This window comes from Triturus cristatus, chromosome 7 (genome assembly GCF_964204655.1).
Source record: "Triturus cristatus chromosome 7, aTriCri1.1, whole genome shotgun sequence".
Taxonomy (NCBI): Eukaryota; Metazoa; Chordata; class Amphibia; order Caudata; family Salamandridae; genus Triturus; species Triturus cristatus.
This window is the reverse complement of record NC_140590.1, coordinates 240,577,389-240,603,164: the sequence shown is the minus strand read 5'-3', so window position 1 is coordinate 240,603,164 and position 25,776 is coordinate 240,577,389. Positions and strand designations below refer to the sequence as shown.

At 46.1% G+C, this 25,776-nt stretch overlaps 1 protein-coding gene across 1 annotated transcript in view; it reads left to right on the top strand.

Moving 5' to 3' along the window:
* Positions 1 to 25,776, top strand: part of LOC146809308 (alpha-tectorin-like) — a 332,591-nt gene that overhangs the window by 270,637 nt on the left and 36,178 nt on the right. The window contains exons 21-23 of the mRNA XM_085616115.1: positions 81 to 642; positions 1,284 to 1,483; positions 16,764 to 17,156. Of these exons, the coding sequence (XP_085472241.1) occupies positions 81 to 642; positions 1,284 to 1,483; positions 16,764 to 17,156 (1,155 nt within the window). The remainder of the gene's footprint in view (positions 1 to 80; positions 643 to 1,283; positions 1,484 to 16,763; positions 17,157 to 25,776) is intronic.

The following is a 25,776-nucleotide window of genomic DNA, read 5'->3' as shown; positions in this document are numbered from 1 at the left end:
ATTTATTTGCTGATTTGTAATATGGCGAAAGCAACCATCACCTTTAATAACGAGCCACTTCCTGTAACTTTCTCCATCAGATCAATGGAATCATTCAGACTCTGCCAGTGAATGTCAACAGTGGAAGAATCGTCATCTACAAAAGTGGCGACTACACGGTGCTGAAAACAGACTTCGGCCTGACAGTCAACTATGACATGGTCTACAGCGTCTTCATCACACTTCCTGTTCTATTCCAAGGCCAAACCAGTGGTCTATGTGGGAACTTCAACGGGGTGGTGTCCGATGACTTCACTACCCGAAGTGGGTCTGTCGTTACTAACGCCTTCACTTTTGGTACCAGCTGGGTTTCTGAAGTCAGCGCTGGCTGTGACCACGGCTGCTCAGGTGACTGCCCAGTCTGCAGTGCAGACAAGATGATGGCCTCCAAGAGAGCCTGTTGGATCATCCAAGACCCCAGAGGGCCCTTCTCCTCCTGTCACTCAAAGATCGACTCCGATCACTACTATTCTGACTGCGTCTACGACCACTGCATGACTGATGGAGACAGCACCGTCCTATGCCAGGCAGTTCAGTCCTACACAGCCGTTTGCCAGGCCGCCAATCTGACCATTGACAGCTGGAGAAATGACTCATTCTGTGGTGAGAGACACATTCTTCTTGTGCCTGAATATTGCCATTATTAGTGTGTATGTATATTAGTAGCTAACTGAGAGAGAAGGCTAAAGATAGTCTGCAGGTGCAATCTCATGTAATGAGGAGGTTTATTCTTTAGCGTCCTATTTTGTTGCAGTGACAGTGGCGTAGCAAGTGGGGCAAGAGATTTGGGGGCGGCGGTTTCCCCCCGCCCCTCTTACATGGCATCTTGGGTGGCATTAGCAAGCACACACACCCTGCGCTCCTCAAAGCATTTGCCATGGGGGGGTGCTTGCTATTGCCGCCCAAGACAGCATATAAGAGCGGTGGGTGGAGACTGCAACGAAACCCGCGCCATCACCCCCCTTTAATGCAGCCACCACGGGCGGTATACCCAGGGACCGATAGAGGCGGCCAATGGGCTAGCTATGACACTGTGCAGTGAGCTTGCTCTGATGTGTGCAGCCCCGCGCTGGTGTAGCTGCATGTGATGAAGAGACCAACATGAAGTCCCACTCAAGCATTCCACTTTTTAATTTTCATTTTAACACGAAGATAGAATTCTGCTCATAGTAGAGTCAAGCATTCACGCAAACAACTAGCACGCTGAACTGAACTGTTACTCTTCGTGTGTTGTCCTCCTGCAGGCCTTCAGTGCCCAGTAAACAGTCACTACGAGCTGTGCGGGCTGCAGTGCCATGACACGTGCAGTGCCACCTCCCTCCTACCGCACTGCGGTGCGACCTGCTCCGAGGGCTGCGTCTGTGATGGCGGATACATGAGAAGCGGAGACAGCTGCGTCAGAGCGGAGCAGTGCGGCTGTCAGCACGAGGGGCTCTACTATGACGTGAGTACACCATGATCCTAGAACCACAGCAGCAGCGCTATCCTAGCTACTGGTATGTACTTCATCAGGCCTCTCCTATCAGCTGGGAGACTCCATGCAAATATGTGACTGAACCTTTTATATGGACAACAAAAAAACCCTGCCAGTCCGCACCCAAGGCTGGCTAATGGAAGGGCATGGGGGAGAGGGGGATCGGGTAGAGGTTGTACTCAGAGTTGCCAGATTTTGAGACCCGTCCTAAGCCCAAAGCTGTCCAAGTACAAGCCCAAATTCAGCCCAACGCATAGCAGTATCAGCCCAAAAACAAGCCCAAAGATGAAACTCTCAAATTATTCAAAAACAGCCTTCGGAGAACATTTTAAAGTTAATTCTATAGTCTATTTAATATACATATAGTAGGAGGAAAAATACTGGTTGACAATGGCCTTCTGTAATCATACCTAAATTCTATTGAAAACACTCATTTCATTTTGATAATCAGCACTACTGTCACCACAAATATGAACTCACGCCTGTACTCCTGAATGACGATTCTCCAATTATCATACAGAGAGAATCTTGATTTCATGAAAGACAACGGAGGCTGACATTATGCAATAACTTTTATTTGCTGCCCAAGATATGCAGCCCTTTAAAGTGTAACAAGTACATCATAGATAACACATTCCAAATAACAATAACAAAGCGCCATGGCAACCAACTATGTTCCTCTTGGAGCTGCGAAAGGATAGACAACTTCTTCCAAGATAAACGTCATTATGACTTCTTTACAAAGATGTAGAGTCTAGAATAGAAAAAAGGAATATTGGTAGAGACTATTTCCATAAATCCATATAAGTAACATTTGATATAAATTAACATTGATAAAACATCCACCAGGGAGTGGTGGGAGGGATAATGTCAGCCTCCGTTGTCTTTAATGAAATCAAGATTCTCTCTGTATGATAATTGGAGAATCGTCATTTCATTACAAGACCGGAGGCTACATTGTGCAAGTTTAAAGCTCTGCAATGCTACTTTGCTTACATGTTCTACAGGTTTAAGATACAATCTAAAAGTGGAAGCATTTGACCAATCTGCTGCTTTGAGGATATCTGAAAGGGAACCTCCTCCCCAGAAAACCTTATTGGCCATAGCCCCTCTGGAAGATTGAGCGCCATATTTGGATGAGTCAATACCTGCTTCCAACATCACCGTTCTAAGCCATCTCAAGATAGTAGCAGAAGAGATTGCCTTGTAGGGTTTAACAAAAGAAATCAGTAGTTGATTTTTATTCATAGGTCTAAAAACACTAATTTTCTCTTCATACACTTTCATGCAATTACCACACAAAGTTTGGGACAGTCAAAAAAGAATGGGTAGAAAATGTTTTCCGACATTGTTTTGGCCCTTTTCCATATCTCAAATAATACACTGTTGTAAGTGGTTTAGGTAGGCATCAGGACACGTCTTCAGGTTGTAAGATAGATTTATTAAGATAGCACAGCAGAGATAAAGCACTTCGCTAGCTGACCAGACCATCAACTGCCAAGACTGGAACATTCACAAACCAGATAGAATACTCATAGGTAATAAGGGAGGTTGAGAAGACATAAACACAAAGAATGGACTACTTACCCCAAGTAGCCATAACAAAGCAAGCACATATATACAACATATCTTCTTCCTTTACAGAAAACACAATAAACGCTTCAAACACCCAACAAAAGCTTAAAACAAGAAAAGGAAAAGCAAGAAAACATAAAACATGTAGGAGGTCAACGACCTCTTGGACTTCCAGATGACGAAAGCAAAGGGCAGGATAAGAAGAGGATCACAATGAGAATCATGACGAATATCACGATGACATGACCACCTTCTTCCCTTCGATTGACGAAAAACAACAAGAGACAGTCTACTCTCTACAATCCGTCCTTGTGGCCATCAAAAACGGGAAGAGACAGCTTACGTTCTCCAATCAGCTTTTCGTCTGTCGCGGCTTACTGCACACAGTTGAAGATATAAAAGTTCAACAAAAGCCTCTAATGCTCAACAGTTCTGGAAGAATGCTCCCTAAGAAAAATTTTAGCCATATTTCTTACAGTCTAAAATGACGTTCTGGTTCTTTTCTTGGGTTAAAGACCTCTCGATGTAGTTCGGGCCTCTACATTAGACTTAAAATTAAATTTCTTTGTTGACAAACTGTCTCAGTACTAAGGGCTAAAAAGCCCGGCTCTAATCGGGGAACATTTGTCCCGGTAGAAAGAACCTGCATGTCACGATTTTGTCTCGTGGTACTGGAACTCTTGTCGTCACAACTCTAGGTCGTGAACTCTCCTGGTCAAATGACGCATTTTTCCTTTCTTTTCCTATCCCGGTACTGATTTTATGACATCTGTTGTCTCCCGCTAGATAGGTTGGAACTTAGTTCTCACATTTTTCCCCTTTTCCTTTGTCTTCGTCTCCTTATGGTGCTGGGACATCTCTTGTCCTCTCGCGGTTTCTGGTTTCGCCGGTCCTGGGACTACCATTGTCCTCTCCCAGTCGTGGTCCAAGACTCAGTTCCTCAGTCCTTACTTTTACCAGAAACAGGGTAAGAGTTGCAATATTTTCCATTTGCATTTCATCTTGAAATTACAGTCTTTCGCCATTTTAACAGTGGCAAGTCTCTTATGACTTAAGTCTGATTTTATTTTCCCTTCTTTTTGTCTATAAATATACCTGCCACACTTGCTTTTAAGCAACTCTCTGTTAATGCTGCAATTAAACAAATTACTCTCCCAGAAATTGATGGTAGGTGCGTGTCTTGGGTTCTTGATGCGAAGTGTTTCTCGTGCTGCGCTGTGCTTCTGCCTTGGTCTGGTCAGCCAAATCGTCGCCAAAATGTTGTAGGTGGTTTAAGTAGGCATCAGGACACGTCTTCAGGTTGTAAGATAGATTTATTAAGATAGCACAGCAGAGATAAAGCACTTCCCTAGCTGACCAGACCATCAACTGCCAAGACTGGAACATTCACAAACCAGATAGAACACTCATAGGTAATAAGGGAGGTTGAGAAGACATAAACACAAAGAATGGACTACTGACCCCAAGTAGCCATAACAAAGCAAGCACATATATACAACATACACCATCAGGTGAATAAATCCTTTTAGAAATGCCTAATGCTTTAACGTTTGAAACTCGTCTAAAGGATATTAAGCAAAGTAGTGTAGCTAACTTAATGGAAAGTTGTTTCCTTGTAAGGAAAAGGTTATCAGGCCAGGATGTAAAAAGGTCGAAGATAAGATTTACGTTCCATAATGAATCATATTTGGCTTTAAGAGGACGTTTCTGTCTTATTCCTTTCATCACTCTACGAACTAGGGGGTCAGTACCGATAGGGAAGTCATTTAACAAGGAATGTCCTGCAGAAATCACTGATCTGTAACAATTTACTGTTCTATAGGAAAGTTCTGATTCAAAAAGGTCTCCTAAGTAGTTTGCTACCTCTACAACAGGTGCATCCACGGGATCCATACCCATTCCATGCACCAACTACACCATTTTTTCCACGCACCGATGTATCTTCTCCTTGTTCCCGGAGCCCATGACTCATCCAATAGGTTTTTAGCCTCTCCTGAAAGGCCCGAGTATCTTCTTGAACCCCTGAGATCTTCCAGGCAAGAAGGTTAATCTTTCCTTCTAAGAGAAGAGGATGTACCTCTCCATCTGGGCCCTGAAGGAGGTCCAAACTCCCTGGGATAAGGCGTGGAGTTCCTACTGCCAGTGCCATCACGCCTGGGAACCATATTTGAGAATTCCAAAAAGCAGTAATTAGAACAATGCGGCAACGCTCCCTTCGAACTTTCAAGAGAACTCTCTGGATTAGTGCGAAAGGAGGGAAGGCATAACAATTCTGTATGTCCCAAGGTTGGAGAAGAGCGTCCACTGCAGTTGCTAGTGGGTCTGGCCTCCGACTGTAAAAAAGATTTATCTGAAAGGTCAGCCTGCTGACAAAGAGATCTATCTCGAAGGGACCCCACAGATCTTGAACTCTGTGGAAAACCGAAGGATTCAGTTTCCAGTCACTGGAGTTTCTTAGGAACCTTGAGTTCCAATCTGCCCTTGTGTTTAGATGGCCTGGGAAGAATTCTGCCCTCAGAATTATTTTGTGATTCCAACAGAAATACCAAATCTTCTTGGCTAGATCTGCTAGAAGCTTTGACCTTGCTCCCCCTAATCGGTTGATGTAGAAGTTCCCCGCTTTCAAAGAGCTAAATGGGGAGGGAGAGCCTTCTCGTTACTAGCTCCAAAATTGTGGAACTCCTGCCCTACTGAAATTAAATTCCAGCATAATCTCCCTATGTTTCGAAAGGCATTAAAGACGTGGCACTTTGCCAAGGCCTATCCGTAGGAGTAGCTCTGGTCTGTTTGATCCTGTTGTTAGGCGCCTTGATGCCTTCGGGCTTAGTTGCGCTAAATAAATCTTCCTTCATTCATTCATTCATTCAAGACGGCTGTGAAATTGTCTAATTAGATTAGAACTACACTGTTTTTCAGGGTAGACTTGAAGCTCATTAGTGTGTTCAGGCTGGCTAACATCTCCAAGCAATTTATGTGTAGAGTGAGTTCCTCCTGGGACCATTTCCCCCCAGTTTCTATTTTTCCTAGTCTGGTACCCCCAGCCTAGATTGCTCGCATCAGATTCCAGTGTGTGATTTGGAGTATTCCCGAATATTGCTTTCCCATTCCAACTGTCTAGGTTGTTACGCCACCATAGGAGATCCTCTCGAGCTTCCAGAGACAGCGGAACAATGTTCGAGTACCAAAGACCTTTCTTCAGTCCTGAAGATTTTAGTCTCTGTAAGGCCCTGTAGTGAAGGGGCCCTGGGGAAATTGCTTGAATGGATGAAGATAAGAGCCCTACTATCCTTGCTAGTTCCCTCAGGTTCACTGTGTCTTTGGACAAAACATAGGAAACTTCTTTCTTTATTTTTGATAATTTCTTCGAGTGAAGTTGTAATTGAGTTAGAGGTTTTGTGAAGGAGTCATAATGGCTTTCTCTACATTGATAATGAAACCTAGACTCTCTAGGAGATCTACAGTCCATTTCATGTGAGTCAGTAATTCTTCCTAGCTTTGAGACATCAATAAGATGTCATCTAGGTAGATAATCAGACGTACTCCTCTTCTCCTTAAAGAGGTGACCACTGGCCTCAGGACCTTGGTGAAGCACCAAGGAGCTGAGGATAGGCCGAAGGGGAGACAGCGAAACTGGTAGGTTGTATTCCTCCATACAATCCTTAGGTATTTCTGAGAATCTGGGTCCATAGGGATTGTAAACTAGACGTCCTTGAGGTCTATTTTTATGAGCCAATCTCCCTCTTGGAGAATATCTCTCAGAAGATGTATACCCTCTATTTTGAAGTGTCTTTATACAAGGAAGGAGTTTAATTCCTTTAGATTTATTGGCGCCAGCCCTATTCTTTCTTTTTCACAAGAAAGATTGTGCTCACAAAGCCCGGACCAATGTTTGAAACAATAAGAATCACCCCTTTGGCTAACATTTGACTCACTTCGGCATCTACTAGCGTGGATTGTTCTTGGTCTAGTGAAAGTTCTCTGGGTTGTTTGGTCTTATAAGGAGTAGTAATAAAATCTATTTTGAAACCTTTTAGTCTCTAGGACCCAGGCATCATTCATTCTGGATGACCAATTGTGGCTGAAAAGAGAGAGCCTTCCCCCTACCTTTGGGAGAAGAACCAGGAGGAGAATTCCTTACCTTGTTGTCCTTGATCTTGCAATCTTCCTCAATTGTTTCCGCCTCGTGTTCGACTGTTGCAGCCTCTCTGGGGGAAGAAGCTGTTATTCCCCTGATAGTATCTTGAAAAACCGCATTGGTTTTGTTGGTAAAAGGACCTGTTATATCCACGCCTCGCAGCTGGTCCTGCCCTGACAGCCCATCCAAAAACTCTTCCTCCGAACATGCGTCTCATGTTTGTTTGGGCTTTGTTAAAGGCGGAGCATGTGGAGATGTATTTACCAAGTGTCTTAATGAAGGTCTCTCAAAAGAGTAGACCATTCGGGTCTACTTGACCATCTTTGTTCGCTAGATCTCCCAACTTGGGGTTCATGCGCATTAATATTGCCCTTTGTCTTTCAGCGGTTAGATTGGCGTTAGCGTTTCCAAGCAGGCAAATGGCACGTTGGCTCCAACCACGTAGGAGTTCAGTTTCAACCAGGATCCCATTCATTGAGGACTCCTCAGCTAGGTCCAAGATCCTGGCAAGGGGACCAAGTGTGTCTAATAGTTTGTCCTGGCACTGCTTAAGGCAGCGTTCCAGGCCCTTGCGAGGATCTCTACCGGTCTTGAATAGGAAAGTCAGAAGTTCAGGGTCAAGGTTGGGAGTCATGCCACCCTTGTTATCCAAAAAGGGATTGCGAGAATCTCTTTCGAGGGGTTTCCTTATCCAGGCCTTAATAAATTTAGATACATGATCTAAAGGCCACCAATATGAACCTCTAGGATGGGTGATCTTTGAGGGGTTAAACATCTCAGACCCTGACGGTCTTTAATAGAGACAGAGTTGTTGCTAGATTGCCCCAGGTCCTCATCAAGGAGGTCATCATCAAATTTCTCTTGGGGATCAAAGACATATTCGTCAGCATCATCATCAATATCAAGTAAAGACAGGTAATCATCGTCATCTTCGATGATGTCTATTGTGCCGTGATGGACACCTGGTCATTGTGTGCCGCGAGGGACACCTGTGCTTTTTGCGCCATGAAGGTCACTCATTCTTTTTGTGACGCTCAGGGCACCTAGGTCATTTGTAGCGCACAGGCTACCAATCAATAAAACCCTGCCGTTGGTAGCACAAAGGTTACCATGAGGCTCAATGTTTTTAGATTTTTTTAGGACCTTACTGCCTTTTTTGGAGAGAGCGTCTTGCTCCTCTTCAGAAGAGTGTGCTGGGTCTTCGCTAGGAACATCCCTTTTTCTTTTGGCAAGTGCTGCCTCCACAGCTTCCTTTAGGGAGGACTTTAATTGCCTCTCAAAGAGGTTCATCAGAGAGGTCTCAGTGAGAGGAGACTCTTTACTAGGGTGAGAATCGCCTTGAGACATAATGCCTTTATAATAGCCCTTTTTTTTTTTTAATTAAATAGAAGCCCCAGAGATGTTGCTTCAATAAGGTTTCCCTTTAAAAATAAAATTGTTTTCTTTAAAAAACCTTATTGGGCAAGTTAGGAATTATTAAACTGACCAAGAGTAAGGAAAGCGATCGTGCCGGCAGAACGATCAGCTGTTTTGGATCCTTGAGGCAAGAGGTAATGCGATCGGAGGTAATCTCCGCGTGATGATTCAAAGCGGAGGCAGACACGTCCTGTTAAAATGTGTCTGCCGTCCGCTAAAGATGTGCAAATGTTGTCCTCAGTGTGGACGCATTGGTTTGAAAGCTGTCCTCAGTGTGGACACATTGGTTTGAAAGCTGACCTCAGTGAGGACACATTGATTTTTTTGCAAAAAAGGCTAAAAGCAAGTGCTCATAAGTTGAATAAAACAGTTTTTTTTTTTTTATAAATAAAGGGAAAAGAAGGGAACCCAACCATAAATTGGAAGGGTGTCAATGAACAGAAAGTTAAACTTACCAGATAAGGATAATATTATCTAAAGTGCAGCCTACGTGGATAGGCTTACTTACCATTCCAATGAATCTGTGAAAATAATCAAGTTTAATCCTATACAATTACATCAAAAGACATTAAGCATAGGAGATAGGAAGAAGTTGTACTTAACTGTCCTGCAGCAGCGAATAAAAGAGGAACATAGTTGGTTGCCATGGCGCTTTGTTATTGTTATTTGGAATGTGTTATCTATGATGTACTTGTTACACTTTAAAGGGCTGCATATCTTGGGCAGCAAATAAAATTATTGCATAATGTAGCCTCCGGTCTTGTAATGAAATTAACTCTACATGAGCAGATTACAATCAGCCTTAATAAAATCAAAAGACTGGAATGTAAAACGCTATTTCAGCAGAATGGCTCCATAAACGAACATTGAATTGATCTTGCGGAGGTAGCAGCACACAATGATACATGCATTAACCCTTTCCGTGCTCATGACGGAACCACTCCGTCATGAGCCACGGGTGCCGTGTGCTCATGACGAAGTGGTTCCGTCATGCTGCGGCCGTTAACGGCCGCTCCGCCCACGCGGCGCTAATTCCCCACCTGTGCGGGCGATTAGCGCACTGGGCAGAGACGTGACGGAACCACTCCGTCATGAGCACAGCTCACCCGTGACTCGTGACGGAGTGGTTCCGTCACGAGCACAGCGGCACCGCAACTGCCCCCAAACTCCCCCAGCGCCGCGGCGGAATTCCTGCCGTGGCGAAGGGGTTAAGAAACAACCCTTGTGTTAAAGTGTTTCCAGTATGACTTGGCTTGCAAGGTTTCCATTCTATGTATTTGCCTGAAGAAATTTGAGCTAAAAAGCTTATTCTATTCGCCATTTATGACAATTTGGGACAACCATAAAAATAGACATTGTTGCTGACCATTAACAAGTGTGCTAAAATATGAAGCAACAGTGTGAAAACTTAAAAGATTAGAAGAAGAGTCCTGTTTAAAAGCAGCTAGGGTCACCGCAGTAAGATGAGAGGCCAGAAAAGAGACATTCCCTTACGCTGATCAATTCCCTTCCCTGCTTTTCACTCCAAAGTACTTTACTGTGACCACATAATCTGGCACTAAGAGTAATGCAGTACCTGTGATCTTGCCTTCGTGTTGTAGCACAAACTAGACAAAAGCTCCCAGTCTCGGCATGAAGCTGATGTGTCCATTTGGGGTCCAAAAGACCCCTTTTCCCAGAAAAAACGGCCACACTGTTCCCTCAACCTCTGAACACGGATGCTCTCTCAGCTCCGCTGACATTGTATTTTGTATTTGCATTTGTATTTGGTATTTGTTAGGCGCATGTATCACCTGTAGGTCTCGCAGCGCCAGCAGATACTCAGATAACCGTGGTGGGTCTCTCATCATAGCTGGAAAAGCCAGGTTTTAAGAGATTTGCGAAACCTTTTGTGATCTTGTTTGGTAGGAAGATGTAGGCGTAGGGTGTTCCTCTTGTCTCATCCCAACCCATTCCCCTTCATCATTCGGGCTGTCCCACTATCATTACACTGCTGACCTGGGCAATCTCGTGAGCCTGTGCAACTCGTTCATGCCGATCACCAACAATGAACTTTACTTGGGGTGGTTCCTCAAACTGACTTTCAAATAGCTACCTATATTCATGTAGTTAACTTTAAAGGCAAAAGCACTTATCGATTTTTCACCAATGACTGTAAAAGCCCCAAGGTAATCCATGTCAGCAAAGCAGCCCCTGTTAGCGTTTCACATGCTTTACTTCATTCCCAAGAATATTTGCTTTTTCTAGATGTTGGGCTTCTATTGTTTTACTTTCATGCCACATATGGCTACATTATAATACACACTATGAACTATTTACTTTCAGAGAAGCAACATGTAGGGAGGCTTCTTTTTCTTATTTCCATCTGGGCCCAAAACAAAGCCCTCGGTTAAGGGGCCATCAGCCCTCCTGTTGTTGGAGTCCCATCCTGGCTGAGCGCTACCTGGAGCCGAACACCAAGATACATATGTAATGGAGGGAAACAAAGAAACTCAGCTTGGTATCACTTCAGAAATTCTTAAACAACACTGTGATTTGGAGGCACATTTTTGACTTTGTTCGTCACCTGTATGTTAGAGCTATGCATACACTGTAAGAATGTCAGATGTATGTATGAGGAATAAGACTAATGATCTAAATACCACTTACTAATATAGTTTTGTATTCAATTTCTTTAATGGTGCTATTAGGTGTAGTGCATGGTGTCAGAGTGCAGCACAACACACAAACATATTATACAGAAACAATGAAACATACAAGAGTGGAAAACAATGTCCATGGGATTTTTACATAAGGCAATCCGTGTTACAAGGTGTAGGAGTCCCATATCATCCATACTGGCAAGCATTAATGTAAGAGTACTTGGTCTGAAGAAACACAACGTTAGCATTTACAACATAATGCAGTGGTTGCTCGCGCTGCTAAGACTTTATTATTATCCAATGAGCCCTTTTTAGCAATGTTGGAAAAACAAATGTTGAGAGGGGGGGAAGGTCTAGAGCTATGCCTTTCAGTTTGTATTCAGCTCCTTGAAGCCCATTCTTTGTTCACTGTTATGTTAGAAGAATTTTAACTTAATAACTGCTAGTAACTAAAGGATCTCTGTGACAAAAACGCAGTAAACCACTGAGCGATCTGTATACAATACAAATCTGGGATCTGCATGTTACACGTAGGGTTGACACCTGGTTGCATTTGCTCCAGCATTACCACTAATAATTTTGGTACTCAGTCAATAATAAAATTACCAAAATCACCAAAAGCTAGTATTTTCCCCTCTTCAGTGCATACTTTAAACGGTAACTATAACAAGAAAGTACTTTAAAATGTGTTCTAGAGCTGCCTTAAGGATACATGACAGACAATTAGAATAAACAAATACAGAAAAGCCATGTTGATTTTCTTTAAAGCTTTATTTAAGTATCCAGTCCAGGTCTTTACACAATCTTCAAATGTGAAAATATGGCAATATACTTCCCCAGGAAAGGTGGCAAGTGATGCTTTACAGCAGCCACATTGACCCTCTGCGCTACTTTATAATGAGTAAAAACTGTGACTAGAAAAAACAAAGCACTCTCCTGCCATTTTCTTAACCACCAGAATTATCTTACTGTTTCTTTTGCCATGCATGTGCTCTCAGCATACCAGCAAGAATCACATCTTGCCAGCCAACAGAGACCAAACACCTTATCCAGTTACCGAAGCAAACACCCATCTCCAGTAACAAACCTGTCACCTGTTTCAGCCAGGCCCTTCTCCTCGAGTGAAGAGACCCCACTCCAATAACCGAGCCACAGTTAATTCAGTGAGAAATATACTCTCCTTCACTGACAGAAACATCACCCTGTAGTGGTGTCAACATAACCTATCTTCTTCACAAACAAAATCTACCCCTTTAGTAACACAGCCCCACTCCTTCAATTTCAGGACCACCAGCTTCTTTGTTAATAGTGCCTCTCCTTCCTTCAGATTCAGTGACAGACATTAATTCCTTTAGTAGCGAAAAAACACTTTCACAAGTGAGAGCCAGATTTTTAGTGAGAGAAACCTCCATCGACGTCCAGTTAACAGACTTCAGATCCTGTAGTTACCGTTCCCAGCCCAGTGTGAGATACACAGACCATCCCTAACCACCAGTGAAACACCCAAGCCCCTTCTTTACCTATCCAATGAGAACATTGTACCCAGTGCTTGAACTGAAAAAATAGAAGGGCAGGTACCCAGTACCAGAGTACCTGTTGTTTTCAGAGAAGTGCCAGTACTCTCCAATTAAAGCAAAACCAAAGGGGATGATGGACGGAGTGTTGAACATTGCAAGCACTCGCCCCCAGTCAACTGATCTGGGTTTAATCTCTCTCTTGAAAAGTGCAGTTACTCTCCCTCTCAAAATAAAAAAGTGCTGGTGCTCAGTACCCGCCCATTTAAAGCACTGATCGTACCCCAAACAGTCCCTACCTTACTGAGAGTATGTACTGATGAGAGGCCAGACATCTGCTTTGTGATATTGTATTGTAAGTGCATTTATATAGCGCTTACTACTCCTGACGAGGCAGCAAAGCGCTTTTTCGGCGAGTAGCAGGTACTCCTGAACCCATAATGGATTAGTGATGAATTAGTATAGTGAAATTTGAAGGTGATTTGGGTGGTGGTTATGTTAGTCAGTTAAAAGATTGAGAAAGATAGTGGAGGGTTAGATGAGGGAAAAGGTTTGCGTTTAGATAGCGCTTGCTACTCCTGATGAGGTGTTGAAGCTATTATGCGATGAGTATCACGCTACTCCAGAACCCTTAGAGGTTTAGTGGTGAATTAGTATAGTGAAATATGAAAGTAATTTGAGCGGTGGATATGTTAGTCAGTTATTTGGATTGGGAAGGATTGTGGATGATAGAAGAGGGAAAAGGTTTGCGTTTAGATAGTGCTTGCTACCCCTGATGAGGTGTTGAATCGCTTTTTGGTGAGTAGCACGCTAATCCGGAACCCCAACGCGGTGGATATACGTACATACACACACACTTTGTACATGCATGCCAACATTTTGGAACAGGAAAGTGGAAGATTTTGAAAATAAAATCATGGTAGCCGATTTTCTCCACTGACTACTACTGAAGCAGAAGCAATTTAGGCAGGAGATGGGTGAAATAAACCCTTTTTGGCTTTAAAATTGAGAGTTTCCCGCCTGAATCGGGTCTATTCTGAAGCATACGTTTAGCAGTTAATTCCATAACTATCTCTTCAATCGTAACTACCTCTATAACCCTCCGGCCATGTTCGCGCTAGACCAAACCACATAAATAAATACCAGAATTCCCTGTGTGTTATCTTAAATTCACGTAATCTCGACAGTGCTTTGCTAGATGTGATTTGCTTTAGAAGTTGCTAATAAAAATGTTTTCGAAAGGTTAAAAAGGTTGGCTCCTGAGGATGCCGCTCAGAAAGTGCTAATGCAGCCTCATACAGACAGGAGGTGACACTCCTTGTTATGTGCCGTGCCAAACACAAAACAAGTGTCCCCTTACTGGTGCAGGTCGTGGGTACCCCATTGCTCAGCCTGTAGATGCTTTCCTCCCCTGACTATAAAACAGGGCCAGATGGACGTCCTCTAATTATGAGCGACCAGGGCCCTTATCCTCCACTGGCTCCGAATATTCCCTATGTGATTTGTCGTAAGAACTCTAACTTTTGGACAGGCATTGCTTGATGCTATCCCTGGTGACCACATTGGGCCAGACTCTCTTGGGGGCAGGATAGCAGCATTCCATAGGGCTCTCATATGTAGCACTATCGTGCTATGGATGATTGACAGCCCTGCTCTGGTGAGTTCGGAAGCTGTGTAATCATTTGATTGGAGACGCAGCCGAAGTAAAACATTTTCCCACACAGGGCATAATAAAGCCCATGTTTTTGCACCACGCGCATTAGAGGTATTTCCCCGCCCATTTGCGCAGGAAATAGACCAATCTGGCAACACTGGTACTTGCGTTTGCACTCCCAGAGGGTTACATATTAAAGAAGGGACAGCAGACGTGTGCATGACACCTCCCTTCGCACTCCTTGGAGTGTGGGGGAGTGGGAGGGAGACACATTTCACAACCTTGCAATATGAAGGCATGGTGCCCTCATTTGCTTGAGGTCAGGCCCTAGAGGTGCAACTACAGCTACATTTCGGGGAGGGCTGAGAAACATTTTTGGGTGGGGGGGGATCTAATTCTTCCAGAAAGAGTGGAGATGCAGGGACTCTAAGAAGGGGTGAAAAAACAACAAAGCCTCATTACGAAGCAAATGGTCTTTTAAAGACCTGTGAAGTACTCGGTTGCGGCTGTGAGTGTGCCCAGGAAGCAGTCTCAGCCCGGGCTGCCACACACGATGAAGCTCTTTGAGCCCAATGGGCTTTGCACGCCTGTCGAAACCTATGCAAATGAGGGAAGACTTTTGCTGCTCTCCCTGTGCAATATTGCAGATTCTGGCTCACAGATAATGTGGCACATAGAGGACCCCCTAAGAAGTGAGGCACAGTCATAGCCCCATTTGGAGCTTTATGTGTGGTGGGGTACAAAGGACACCCGTGGTACTCTTCTATTCATCCTCAAAGTGCTGGCGTTATCTTCCTGTGCTGAACGCCCGAGTGCAGCTTCAAAGCAGTGCTCTGTTTTCCACTGCCCCACTCTCTCCAGTGCAGTGCTTGTGTTAATTCAGAGTTTGCTCATCAGTGGATTTTTTGTGTAACAGCCTGGTGGTGCAGTCAGGGGTGTAACGCAGGCCCTTTAGGTCCTGCGGTGGAGCGAACGGGGGGGCTTCATCCCAAGGCCCATGAATATCTGTGAGATATTGAAGACTGCTGGGGCCCCACATCACATTCTACAGGTGGCTCCAACTCTCCTCTGGGAGCACAGTCCCTCTCTGCGCCAGACTTATCCAATGAAAATGCGCGCCAGCACACAAGAGGACCAGCCATTGAGTACATTTGATGGGGAAACAGTCGGAACACCGTGGTCTGAACCACTAGCGTTCAGACTATCCCAGCTATACCAAGCATGCCTTAACCACGCATATGCCTTAACAAAGCATATGCGTGGTTAAGGCAGTGCACGGTCTAGCTGCAGGAAGACAGCACGAAGACGCTGTGGTTTTAGGCCTTAGGGCAGTGGGAAGGAAATGGGTAGTTGTGTTCGTTTTTAGCGCAGGGGGTCGGGTAGGTTTTTGGTCAGTGTAAGGAGTTGGAGTAGTTAAAGGGACAGCGCAGGCCGGTTACTGTAGGGTTTTAGGCCTTAGGGCAGTGGGAAGGGAATAGGTAGTTGGGGTCGTTTTTAGGGCTGGGAGGGGGTTGGGGTCGCTTTTAGGGCAGTGGAAGGGGTTGGGTAGTTTAAGGGACTCTGCAGGGAGGGTGGAGTAGTGTAAGTTAGGGTGCAGGCTTTTAGGCCTTAGGGCAGTGGGAGGGGAATGGGTAGTTTAAGGGACAGCGTCGGGGGCAGGTTTGGGGGGAGGCGGGTAGTGACGGCCTTAGCCACACATACCCCTTTACCATTCATTCCTGTACCAAGAAATTTCATGGTAAAGGCATGCTTGGTAAAGGAATGCGTAGTTAAGATGCATTTGTGGTTGGGCTGCTTGGTAGAGGTACGCATGGTAAAACCATTAGTGCTTCTAACATACAATTGGATGGGGAAACAGTTGCAACACCGCGGTCTGAAACACAAATGTTATGACTGAGCAAGCTATACCACACATGCCTTGACCACGCATATGCCTAAACCGTTTGATGGTATAGCAGCAAGACCCATGCTGTGTTCAGAAGAAAGACAATACCGATCTCCTTTGTAACTTGCCACAGCAAGGATATAGCTCTACCAACAGGTCAGTAGACTCCCACAGCCTGCTGGATACTTTATGAATCTATAAACTGACATACATTATATGTAAAGCTTGACATGTGCTTCTCCAGCACTTATTTATACTCAGTTCTAGTAACAAACCCATTACACGTTAGCTTCATTTCACCTATACTTCCCACGGTGGCAGTACTTCACGGACGGGAATCAGAAACTTATAGGATGCATTTGTGGATACTCCAAACCAGAGACACTGATTCTACTTCTCCCTCCTTTCCTCCTTACTCTTGTGTCTTAGGTTGGCGACCTCGTCTGGCTCTCAAATTGTACTCAGCGGTGCCACTGTGATTCACGTGGTGTCTTCCTCTGCCAGAGTTCCAGATGCCCACAAGACCAGCAATGTGCCATCAAGAATGAGAAGCTGGGCTGCCAGCCAGACTGGGCACTGTGCATGGTGAGCGGTGACACCCACTACTACACATATGATGGCGCCGTCGCAAACGTCCCAGGGACCTGTGCCTACGAGATCAGCAAGACATCAAGTATCATCTCTGGATTTTCTTTCCGTGTCGTTGCCTTCCATGTGAACCATGGGGACTCTGAAGTGTCCTTTGTGTACCGCGTTGAAATATGGTTGGAGAGTGTCCAAGCCAGAGCTCACGTCATTCTGGAGGAGGGAATGCCCGTGCTGGTGAGTGCTAGATGAACAAACGCCTTAGGAACTGCCAGCTACCTCTGTGGCTGTGATACCTGAGCAGATACCCACCTGCATATTTCTTTGTGAATCCATGCCTCACTGTCATCCCATAGAAAAAATGTAAACTCATCCCTACACCGGATGAATGGATAATGCCTCTCTTATTTGTCTGTGTATTGTTGTAGTGTGGTACCTTGCATGCAGTCTGTTTGTCACCTCATGTCCAAGCATACGGCCATTAATAAGTAAGAGGTGTTTCTTCTATGTTAACAAGTTATCTTGGATACCCTTTTTATTTTTAATTCATTTTAGAGCAAGCTACCAAAATTCCTCATGGCACTTGCTGGATGTGATTTTCAATTGAACTAGGAGTGTGTGGAAGTAAAATTATGCTGTCTGGCTTGTGCAAAAATTGACGACAAAGCAATTTTCCAATGTTGCAATGTTTGTGAACTTACTTTGCGGGTGCAATTTCCTGAACAAAATATATTTTCAATTGATTTTTTACCCTAAAAAATTGGGGGTCGCTGGATTTTTTTTCAGCAGGACTTTGTGCCAGCTGGGTGCTAGAATGTTAAGCCACTGGATGCAGTTCTCAAAGGCGGGAATGTTACAAAATTCTCCCCTTGTTGATGCAAGTATTCTTTGCCTGTTTAAACAGCTCTAACTGAAACAAAGTTCACGCTTCCTACCTTAACCTGATGCGAACACAATAATTGAAAGCTTTTTTTTCTTTTTTACATTTCTTTATTGATTTTACAACTCAAACAAGGTAACAACAGTCGTGCCAAGACCAAGCCCGACACACAGTGCTAACCCTTCAGAGGTCAGCGATGACCTTGCTGATACGACCCTGTGGTCGTAACCCCACATTCCACCTCCTATGCAAAGTATGCCTAACACTGGATTTTAGCAGACGTTAAAATCCAGCGTAAAATGCCGGTTAGCCCGATTTTGTTTATCGCTACGCCGGCCAGGGCATTGTTGTAAATATCGTAAAGCTCATTAACGATGCAATACAAAGCGGGTGCTAAATCACGGAAACACGCGCTAGCGTGTCCTTGCTAATATTGTGATCAAATTATTGCGGCCCCTTGATAATATGCCCCTAAGAGAGGTAGAGCAGTTGCACTTAAGTGGGCCACAGGTCATTTTTTGCTTCGAGATTAAGGAGGTATCGGTCCCAGCACAACAGTCCCTCCACAACACCACACCTCCTGCAGGTCTCCTCCATCAGGTCAGTTTCAGCCTTCACCCACTTTAACAGGATCCAGATCCAGCTCTTTACATCCAGTGGAACCATGACCTCCAGGTCATCGCAATTTGCCTCTTGTAGAGTATGAATGCCAGATCAATGATCCTGTGAAGGTATTTGTCACCTTCGACTCTGGGTCTAACGCTGAGCAAGCAGGCATCTGGAATGGACACCGCCACATTCTCTACCAATCCAGAGGAAATCCACACCACCTCGCCCCATGCCTGTCTAATCACTGCACACCCCCACACCATAAGAAAAAGGCAGCATCCAACATCCTGCATCTGGGGCAGCCTGAAAGGGAAGCCGGGTACATGCATGCAATGCGGTGCGGAGGGAATTGTGTCTGATGGAGATAATTAAATTGGGTAAAGCAAAAGTACAGGTTGTGAGAGACCTCTTTAACCTGTTTCAAGGTCTGGGCCCATTTCGTTTCCGAAAAGTGCATTTTAAGGACCAACGACCATAGTAACTATAAATTGTGTGGCATGAGGAAAGCAGTGCCGTCTAAAGTGCTGTTATGACCATACACGTGCTGCCATACGACAGCACTGTATGGCATGGTAACACTATAAGAGGCTCACTGCACACCTATCCCCAATATGCAGTTAACATGGGACAAACAATGTTATAGGCCAAAAGATGTCCCGAGGTAACTCGTAAGAATCAATTTTCTCCTGGAAGGACCAGAGTGTGCCCTCCACATACATATCCCACATGCACACTATGCCTGCTTCCCTTTAGCTCACGAGGTCATGGCGTTGAGCATTTCCCTGTAGAGCTGCCATGTCCCAAACAGGGATGAACAGCAAATAAGGAGGATGGACCCCTCACACATATTTCTGCCAACAATGTCGGGCAGTCCTCATCTGGTGCGACTCACACGGGAGGTGGGTCCAACATTTTGACAACCAGGTAAATATATGCAACCCACCCAAAATATGCGGTTCATTCAGCCTCTCTGAGCAAGAGGCCATCCCAAGCCATCGCAACGGCCACCGCAACTGCAAAGCAGTGTAATATAGTTTGTGATTAGGGGCACCCAGCACAACTTCCTGCAGGGGCCTAGACAGATTAGAAAGTGTCACCATCTGCCTGCCTATGCCGCATATCATCTCCAGCAACTGTTTATTCAAATCAGCAAAAAAGCATGCAAGGAATACAAGGGTAAGGGCCGCAATGAAGTAGAAGAATCGGGGTAGCATGAGCAATTTGGAGACAGACCGCCACCCAGCGCCGAGGAGACAGTGGCAGTGCCATCCGGGGCCGGATGGAATGGGGTACTGAGCCCAGTGCCTCCTAAATATTCCCCTCCGTGAGGTTAGCATCCAAGTGATACACTTGAATGTCCAGATATTTAAAGATGTCGAAAAAGCACGAAAGTCAAACCTGGGGAAGCCCAGCCCATATTGGCCTCCAGCACCCGGTGCAAGGAAAACTGACAGAACTGTGCCCAGTTTATTCTAAGGTCTGACATAGAGCTAAAATCATCCATCAGCGTCCTCAACCGTGACAGAGATGTTCCGACGTCGTAGAGTTATATCAGCACATCATCAGCATACGAAGAAGCTATATGCTGCACACTATGCGTTGCAATCCCCCACAGCTGTGCCTGAAGCCGTAATGCTCAGACCAAGGGATCCATAGCCAGGGCAGAGGGTAGCAGAGATTAAGGAAAACCCTGACGGGTGCCCCCGCTGGATATCAAACCTGTCCGATTTGAGCCGCCCCATCTTGACTCTTGCCACAGTCCACCCAAATAAGGCATTGACCCAGTCAAGGTAACCGGGACCAACTTTCATTTCTGCAAGTGTCACGAACAAATAGTCTCACCCTAGGGTATCAAAAGCCTTTTTGATGTCAAGGGATACCGCCACTGGCAGAGCCGCTTCCCCAAGTCAGACCTCATCAGGTGGAGGAGCCGACGAATGTTAAGGAAGGTGTCACCACCCAGGATAAACCTGATCTGCTCTGTGTGCAATAGGGCACCCACCATGGGGAGCTGTCTATTCGCCATCTACTTCACAAGGTTCTTATAATCGAGATTCATCGGCGACAATGGCCGGTATGAGCAGACATCCAGTGGGTTGTGGCCCAGTTTAGGGAGTACTACTATGAGGGCTTTGCAAAGTGAGTTCGGCACATAACCCTTTTACCACGCTTCAAAATAAACCTCCAGTAACTTTGGAGACAATGACTTTCTAAACACAGCATAATATTCTAAAGGCAAGCCATTCCACCATGGGTTTCTACCATGCCCTAAAATGGATACGTGGAACTCCTGCAATTGGAGAGGAGCATCCATTTCTACAAGTTGCAATTAATTCAGGCGGGTGAGTGGAAGACCCCACGGATACCCACATAGGGAGTCACCAGCCACATAAAGGGAGTGGTAAAACACAACAAAGGCCTCATTAATGCCTTCTTGGGTGTTGAGGACCACCCCCGTATAACCGAATGGCCCCAAGGGGTGAGTATGTCTGATCAATGTGGAGCAGCCAAGGCAACATCCTACTGTCACCCACACCATGCAGATGGGCCGCTTTCCCAGGCAGGCATCAAGCTCTCTATGTTCCACATGTAACTTCTTCAGCTGCTCAAGCTGTTTGGTATGTGGTGGCAGCTCAAGCTCCAGGCACTGCAGGGTTTGTTCTTGCTCCAAAAGTTCCAATTCTAAGGTGTGATGAACATCATACATGGCAGCGATGCCGTGCCCCGTGCCAAAACCTTATGTGTATCCCACTCCGTCACCCGAAGGACATAGAGTCCACATTGAATTTAAAATATTGAGCTACTTGTGCAGTAAAAGCTTTGCGGAAATGAGTATCATGCAGCGACTCAGGCGTCAGCTTCTACGTCAGTATGCAGGGGCACATCCCCCACCTCATCACCATCTGCAGTGGGCAGTGATCAAAGAGTGTGCGCCCCAAGTATAACGTGTGGAGGACTAAGTTGCCCAGGCGTTCATTACACAGGAAGAGGTTTAACCAGGTATGCATACCATTTATCGGAGAGTAACTCACTGGCCTCCTGGTACTGAAGGCGCCGCATATCATGCAGCCGATGATGAGCCACCCATTCCTGAAAGTACTGCGTTTTTCTGTGACAGACAGCACCCTCCATTTGGGAAGTAGAGCTGTCCCTGTCAATGTCTGGCACACAATTAAAGTCCACACCACAAATGGAATGGGCATGCTAGTCACTATAAAGGCTGAGGTCAACTGGCCCAAGAATACGGAGTACTCACCATTGGGGGCTTAAATAGCCAGCAGCACAAGTGGCCTTGTCATCCTGACACCCTTCTACTGGGTCTACCCTGTGTGACTCGTGCACAGGGCCGGCTTTAGGGCAGTGCGACTGGTGAGGCCGCACTGGGCACTGACTTGTGGAGGGTGCGCTGACCTCAGGCGGGTGTGCTGTGTTTAGCATTAAGTTATGATTCGAGAGATGAGGGGTACTTATGTCCGGTGGTAGTGAAAGAATCCGAGGAGGTGGTCATGGGGTATGGGAGCACCAAAACTGATTGTCTCACCGGGCGCCACCAGCGCCAAAGCCGGCCCTGCTCGTGCACGAACGGCACCCCCAGTTCTATCCATATAAGAAATGGGGAGAGGATGTAGCCTTACAGCTAGAGCGGTCGACCTCAAAGCTGAGGAACCAGGTTCGAGTCTCAGCGACAACTCTAAAACATCCTGTGATTCTGGGCAAATTACTTAATCTCCCTGTGCCTAACAAAAATTAATGTGTCCTGTAACGAAACTAGTGCTCATGTAAAGCACTCTGATACCCGATTTCTCGGGTCTAGTTCGCGCTATATAAAACTCTAAACAAAATAAAATGAGCCAAGACTGTGGTACCGTATACCTGACCTTTGCATTTTGAGTGGAGTTTGTGTAATTCTTTCTGTGGTAAGTGAGTCTCTTGCAAGAAGGCGACCTGTGTGCGACAGCATTTAACATAGGTATAAACACAGTACTGTTTATGAAGAGTGACTATGCCTCGTACATTCCATGTCAGGAAAGTATAGTGAAGTATCATAACTGACTAAAGTGTATTCATGTAAAGTAGAAAAGGTCAGGTGGCGGTCAAAGGCCCCATACCCCATCAGGAGCACCCTCAAAAAAGCAGATCCTACCCTTCCCCATCCAGTGAGTAACAGCATGGTATTGATGGTGTGGACAGATAGGTAAGCATATAGGCACATCTTCATCAGCACAACAACAACATAAACAGAATCTTCCCCCCACCCCCTGTCTGAGCAGTCCCTTAATGCCTAGCCACACAAATGCAACAAAAAATGAACATGCAAGAACAAACCAAACCACATCTCTTAAGTCGATCCCGATATAGTGGGGATGGATAACCTGTAGGTCATGAGGGCCAGCACCTCAGCCCACCAAATGGCCCTTGCCTGCATCCTGCTTTTTTTCAAATCCCCTGAGGTGCTCTCGACCATGGAGACCGGCAGAGAGCTTACCACCCATGAGAACCAAACAGTGTGTCAGCTGCATGCCATGTAACTCTGCACCGAGGGAGGCTACTGTTTCATTGTTGTCTGATAAGGTGTTAAAGGCAGGTGCAGATTGCAGATCTGCAAAAGTGTTGTGACTGTGTTGCAGCACCTCTTCCACCACTTGTGCTTGTTCCTGAGCAGCCTCTTCAGTCAGGGGGTGGTTGCATATCTTGCTGTTCCTCCTGTCGGCTTATCTTGGAGTCAAACATTTGCCAGTATCTGGTGCAGCCTCCGGCCATTCCACTAGTCCCTTGGCATGCAGCCAGGTCCAGGCACCCTCTGGAGTCGAGAAGAAGTAACTGGCATCCCCTTCAACCACCCGGTGTTTATCAGGCAACAAGAGTGCATACTTCAAACCTAATGTTCTCAACTGTTGCTTAACAGTCGTGTAGGTCTTGAGCTTGTGTTGCACTTCAGTGGTAAAATCCAGTTAGGTTTTATCCCTCAGTGCCAGGGCCCCTTTGTCCAAAAGACCTAGAGGATCAAGTCTCAGTCCCTGAAGTTAAAGAGCATTGTAGTTACAGTCTGAGGGCAAGCTCCTAGTGAGGGGGATGGATGCTCGGTAGGTGGGGGCCACGCTCAATGGTAAAAATATTTAGTACCTTCTCAGGCAACACAATTGACAGCAGCCAGTTCTCAGGGAAAAGTTCCATGTTAGGGCCCTCAACACGCTCCGGAAAACACAAGAAGTGCACATTGTTGCACACCGAGCACCCTCTTGCATCCTTCGCTCTCCGCTGTAGCGTAGAAATGTTCCTTATTCCCTGCAACAGTGACTGTAAATCATGCAGTGTGGGTTGTAGCGTAATTAAGGTGGATTCCATATCATCCAGCCTTTCCACTAACTGCCAATGATCTGCACGAAGTAAGCCCGCATCCAAGGAAACAGCATCTAGAATGGTATAGGTGTCCACAATGGCCTGCAGAATCTGTTCACACTGCCCAAAGTGCTTAATGAGTGTAGCTTCTAGACTGCACAGTACATCATCTCCTCCAACCAGTGCAGCATCCTCGGACAAGGCAGCCCTATCGGTTGGGGAGGGGCTGCTTAGAGAGCCATGGTTCCAGGTCAGCACACGTTTGGGGGAACTACAGCACGAGGGCCCCAGATGGCTGGTCTCAATTCCCTGCAGCAGCACCCCAAGTCAATAACACCTCAGGATGCCAGCTGGGAAGGGGGCATCACGGGCGAAGTACCACTCCACAGCCCTTAAAGCAAAGCCCCTAGCCATGGAGTTGCCATGCCACTGATCTGTACAATCTGAAGGAACCAAGGCCTCTCCTACGTAGCTAACGACAGGTGCTGCACAACAGGAAATCAACATACATCATCTCACGCGGAGTTCCGGGCCACACCTTCTAACCGGCCCCCACAGCCTGGTCGATGTGCCAGTTATCACAACATTCCTTCAGGGTCTCCAGTGCCTGCTGTAGGTAGAGGGAAGAGTTGTGTAGCCACTGCACCAAGGCCCTTCACAGTACCCAGTCCCAGGGCTTCAAAGCACTCTGCAACAAGGTTACATCTTGGGCTCCTGATGCCCCACTATTTTGCCGCCTATTCTGGTGGGAGCACCAGAGGGGGAGCAATGCTGCAATCAGCGACCACCAAGGCCTCTGGCAGAACGAAAGCTCCACAGACTCTGGGCTGCCGATGCCCAGGCCATCTTAAGCAGAACAGGCCTCAGTGATCTGGGTGCTCCATATCATGGGCAGCATCCCGGCCCATTTAAGGAGAATCCACTGGCAGGGGGACCCAATCTGAGGCCACCGCCAACCAAAGGTGTCACAGAGGACTGTAGGCCCATCAAAGGCTGCATGCACAGCCTAACAGCACCAGGTGCAGTCTCGGAAAGCCGATCCGCCCTGCTCGACGGGGTGTAGCAGCAACCAGCAGGGTGCCCCCACCCGCAGTCTTCATGTTGTCAAATGGGCATGGGGCAAGCAGTCAGCATCTTGTCAGGCATTCACAAATGCATACCCGAAGGATTATGGCAGATTATAGATGGGTGAAGGCCGGAGCTCAGGCTTTGAGGTATCAGAATTATTTAAGGAAAAGCTTGAACAGAGCTCCCCAGTTATGGTCATGCTCTTGGATCGGTCTTTGGCCTTTGATACTGTTTCTCATACCACCCTACTTGATAGAATGGAGAGAACTGATATCAGAGACCAAGCTCTGCTTTGGCTTAAATTTTTATTGTCAGATCTTTCTTAAGCAGTCTTCCTTCAACCTTTGACCTCTTTTTCCAAACCTCTGGTCTGTGGCGTTCCTCAGGGTTTGGCACTCAGCGACACCCTCTTTAATATCTACCTTGAGTCACTGGTGAAGCTCTTCTAGACTGTGGCGAAATAGCAGCCCCCATCCTCCTTGACCTGTCAGCTGCCTTCTACACTGTCTCACACCACATCTTGACCAACAGACTCCACCAAATCGGAATCCAAGTAGACTCCCTTAAATAGATCGCCTCATACTTCACCAGAAAAACCCAGAGAATCTGACTCCCACCATTAACATCGGAACCCAAGAAGACCATCTACAGCATCTCACAGGGATCGCCCCTTCCCCCCATCCTCTTCAACATGTACGTGACCCCCCTGGCCAAACTTCGTCGGATCGCATGAACTCAACATCATCTGATATGCCAACGACACCCAGCTCGTCCTCTCGGCATCACAAGACCCCTCCACCACCTTGACAGCTTACACAGATGTATGATGAACATCCTGAACTGGATGAAGGACAAATGTTTCAAGCTCAACTCGGTCAAAATGGAAGTCCTCATCTCTGGGAACAACACCTCGCCATGGAAAGACACTTGGTGGCCTGCTGAACTTGGCCATTCGTCTGC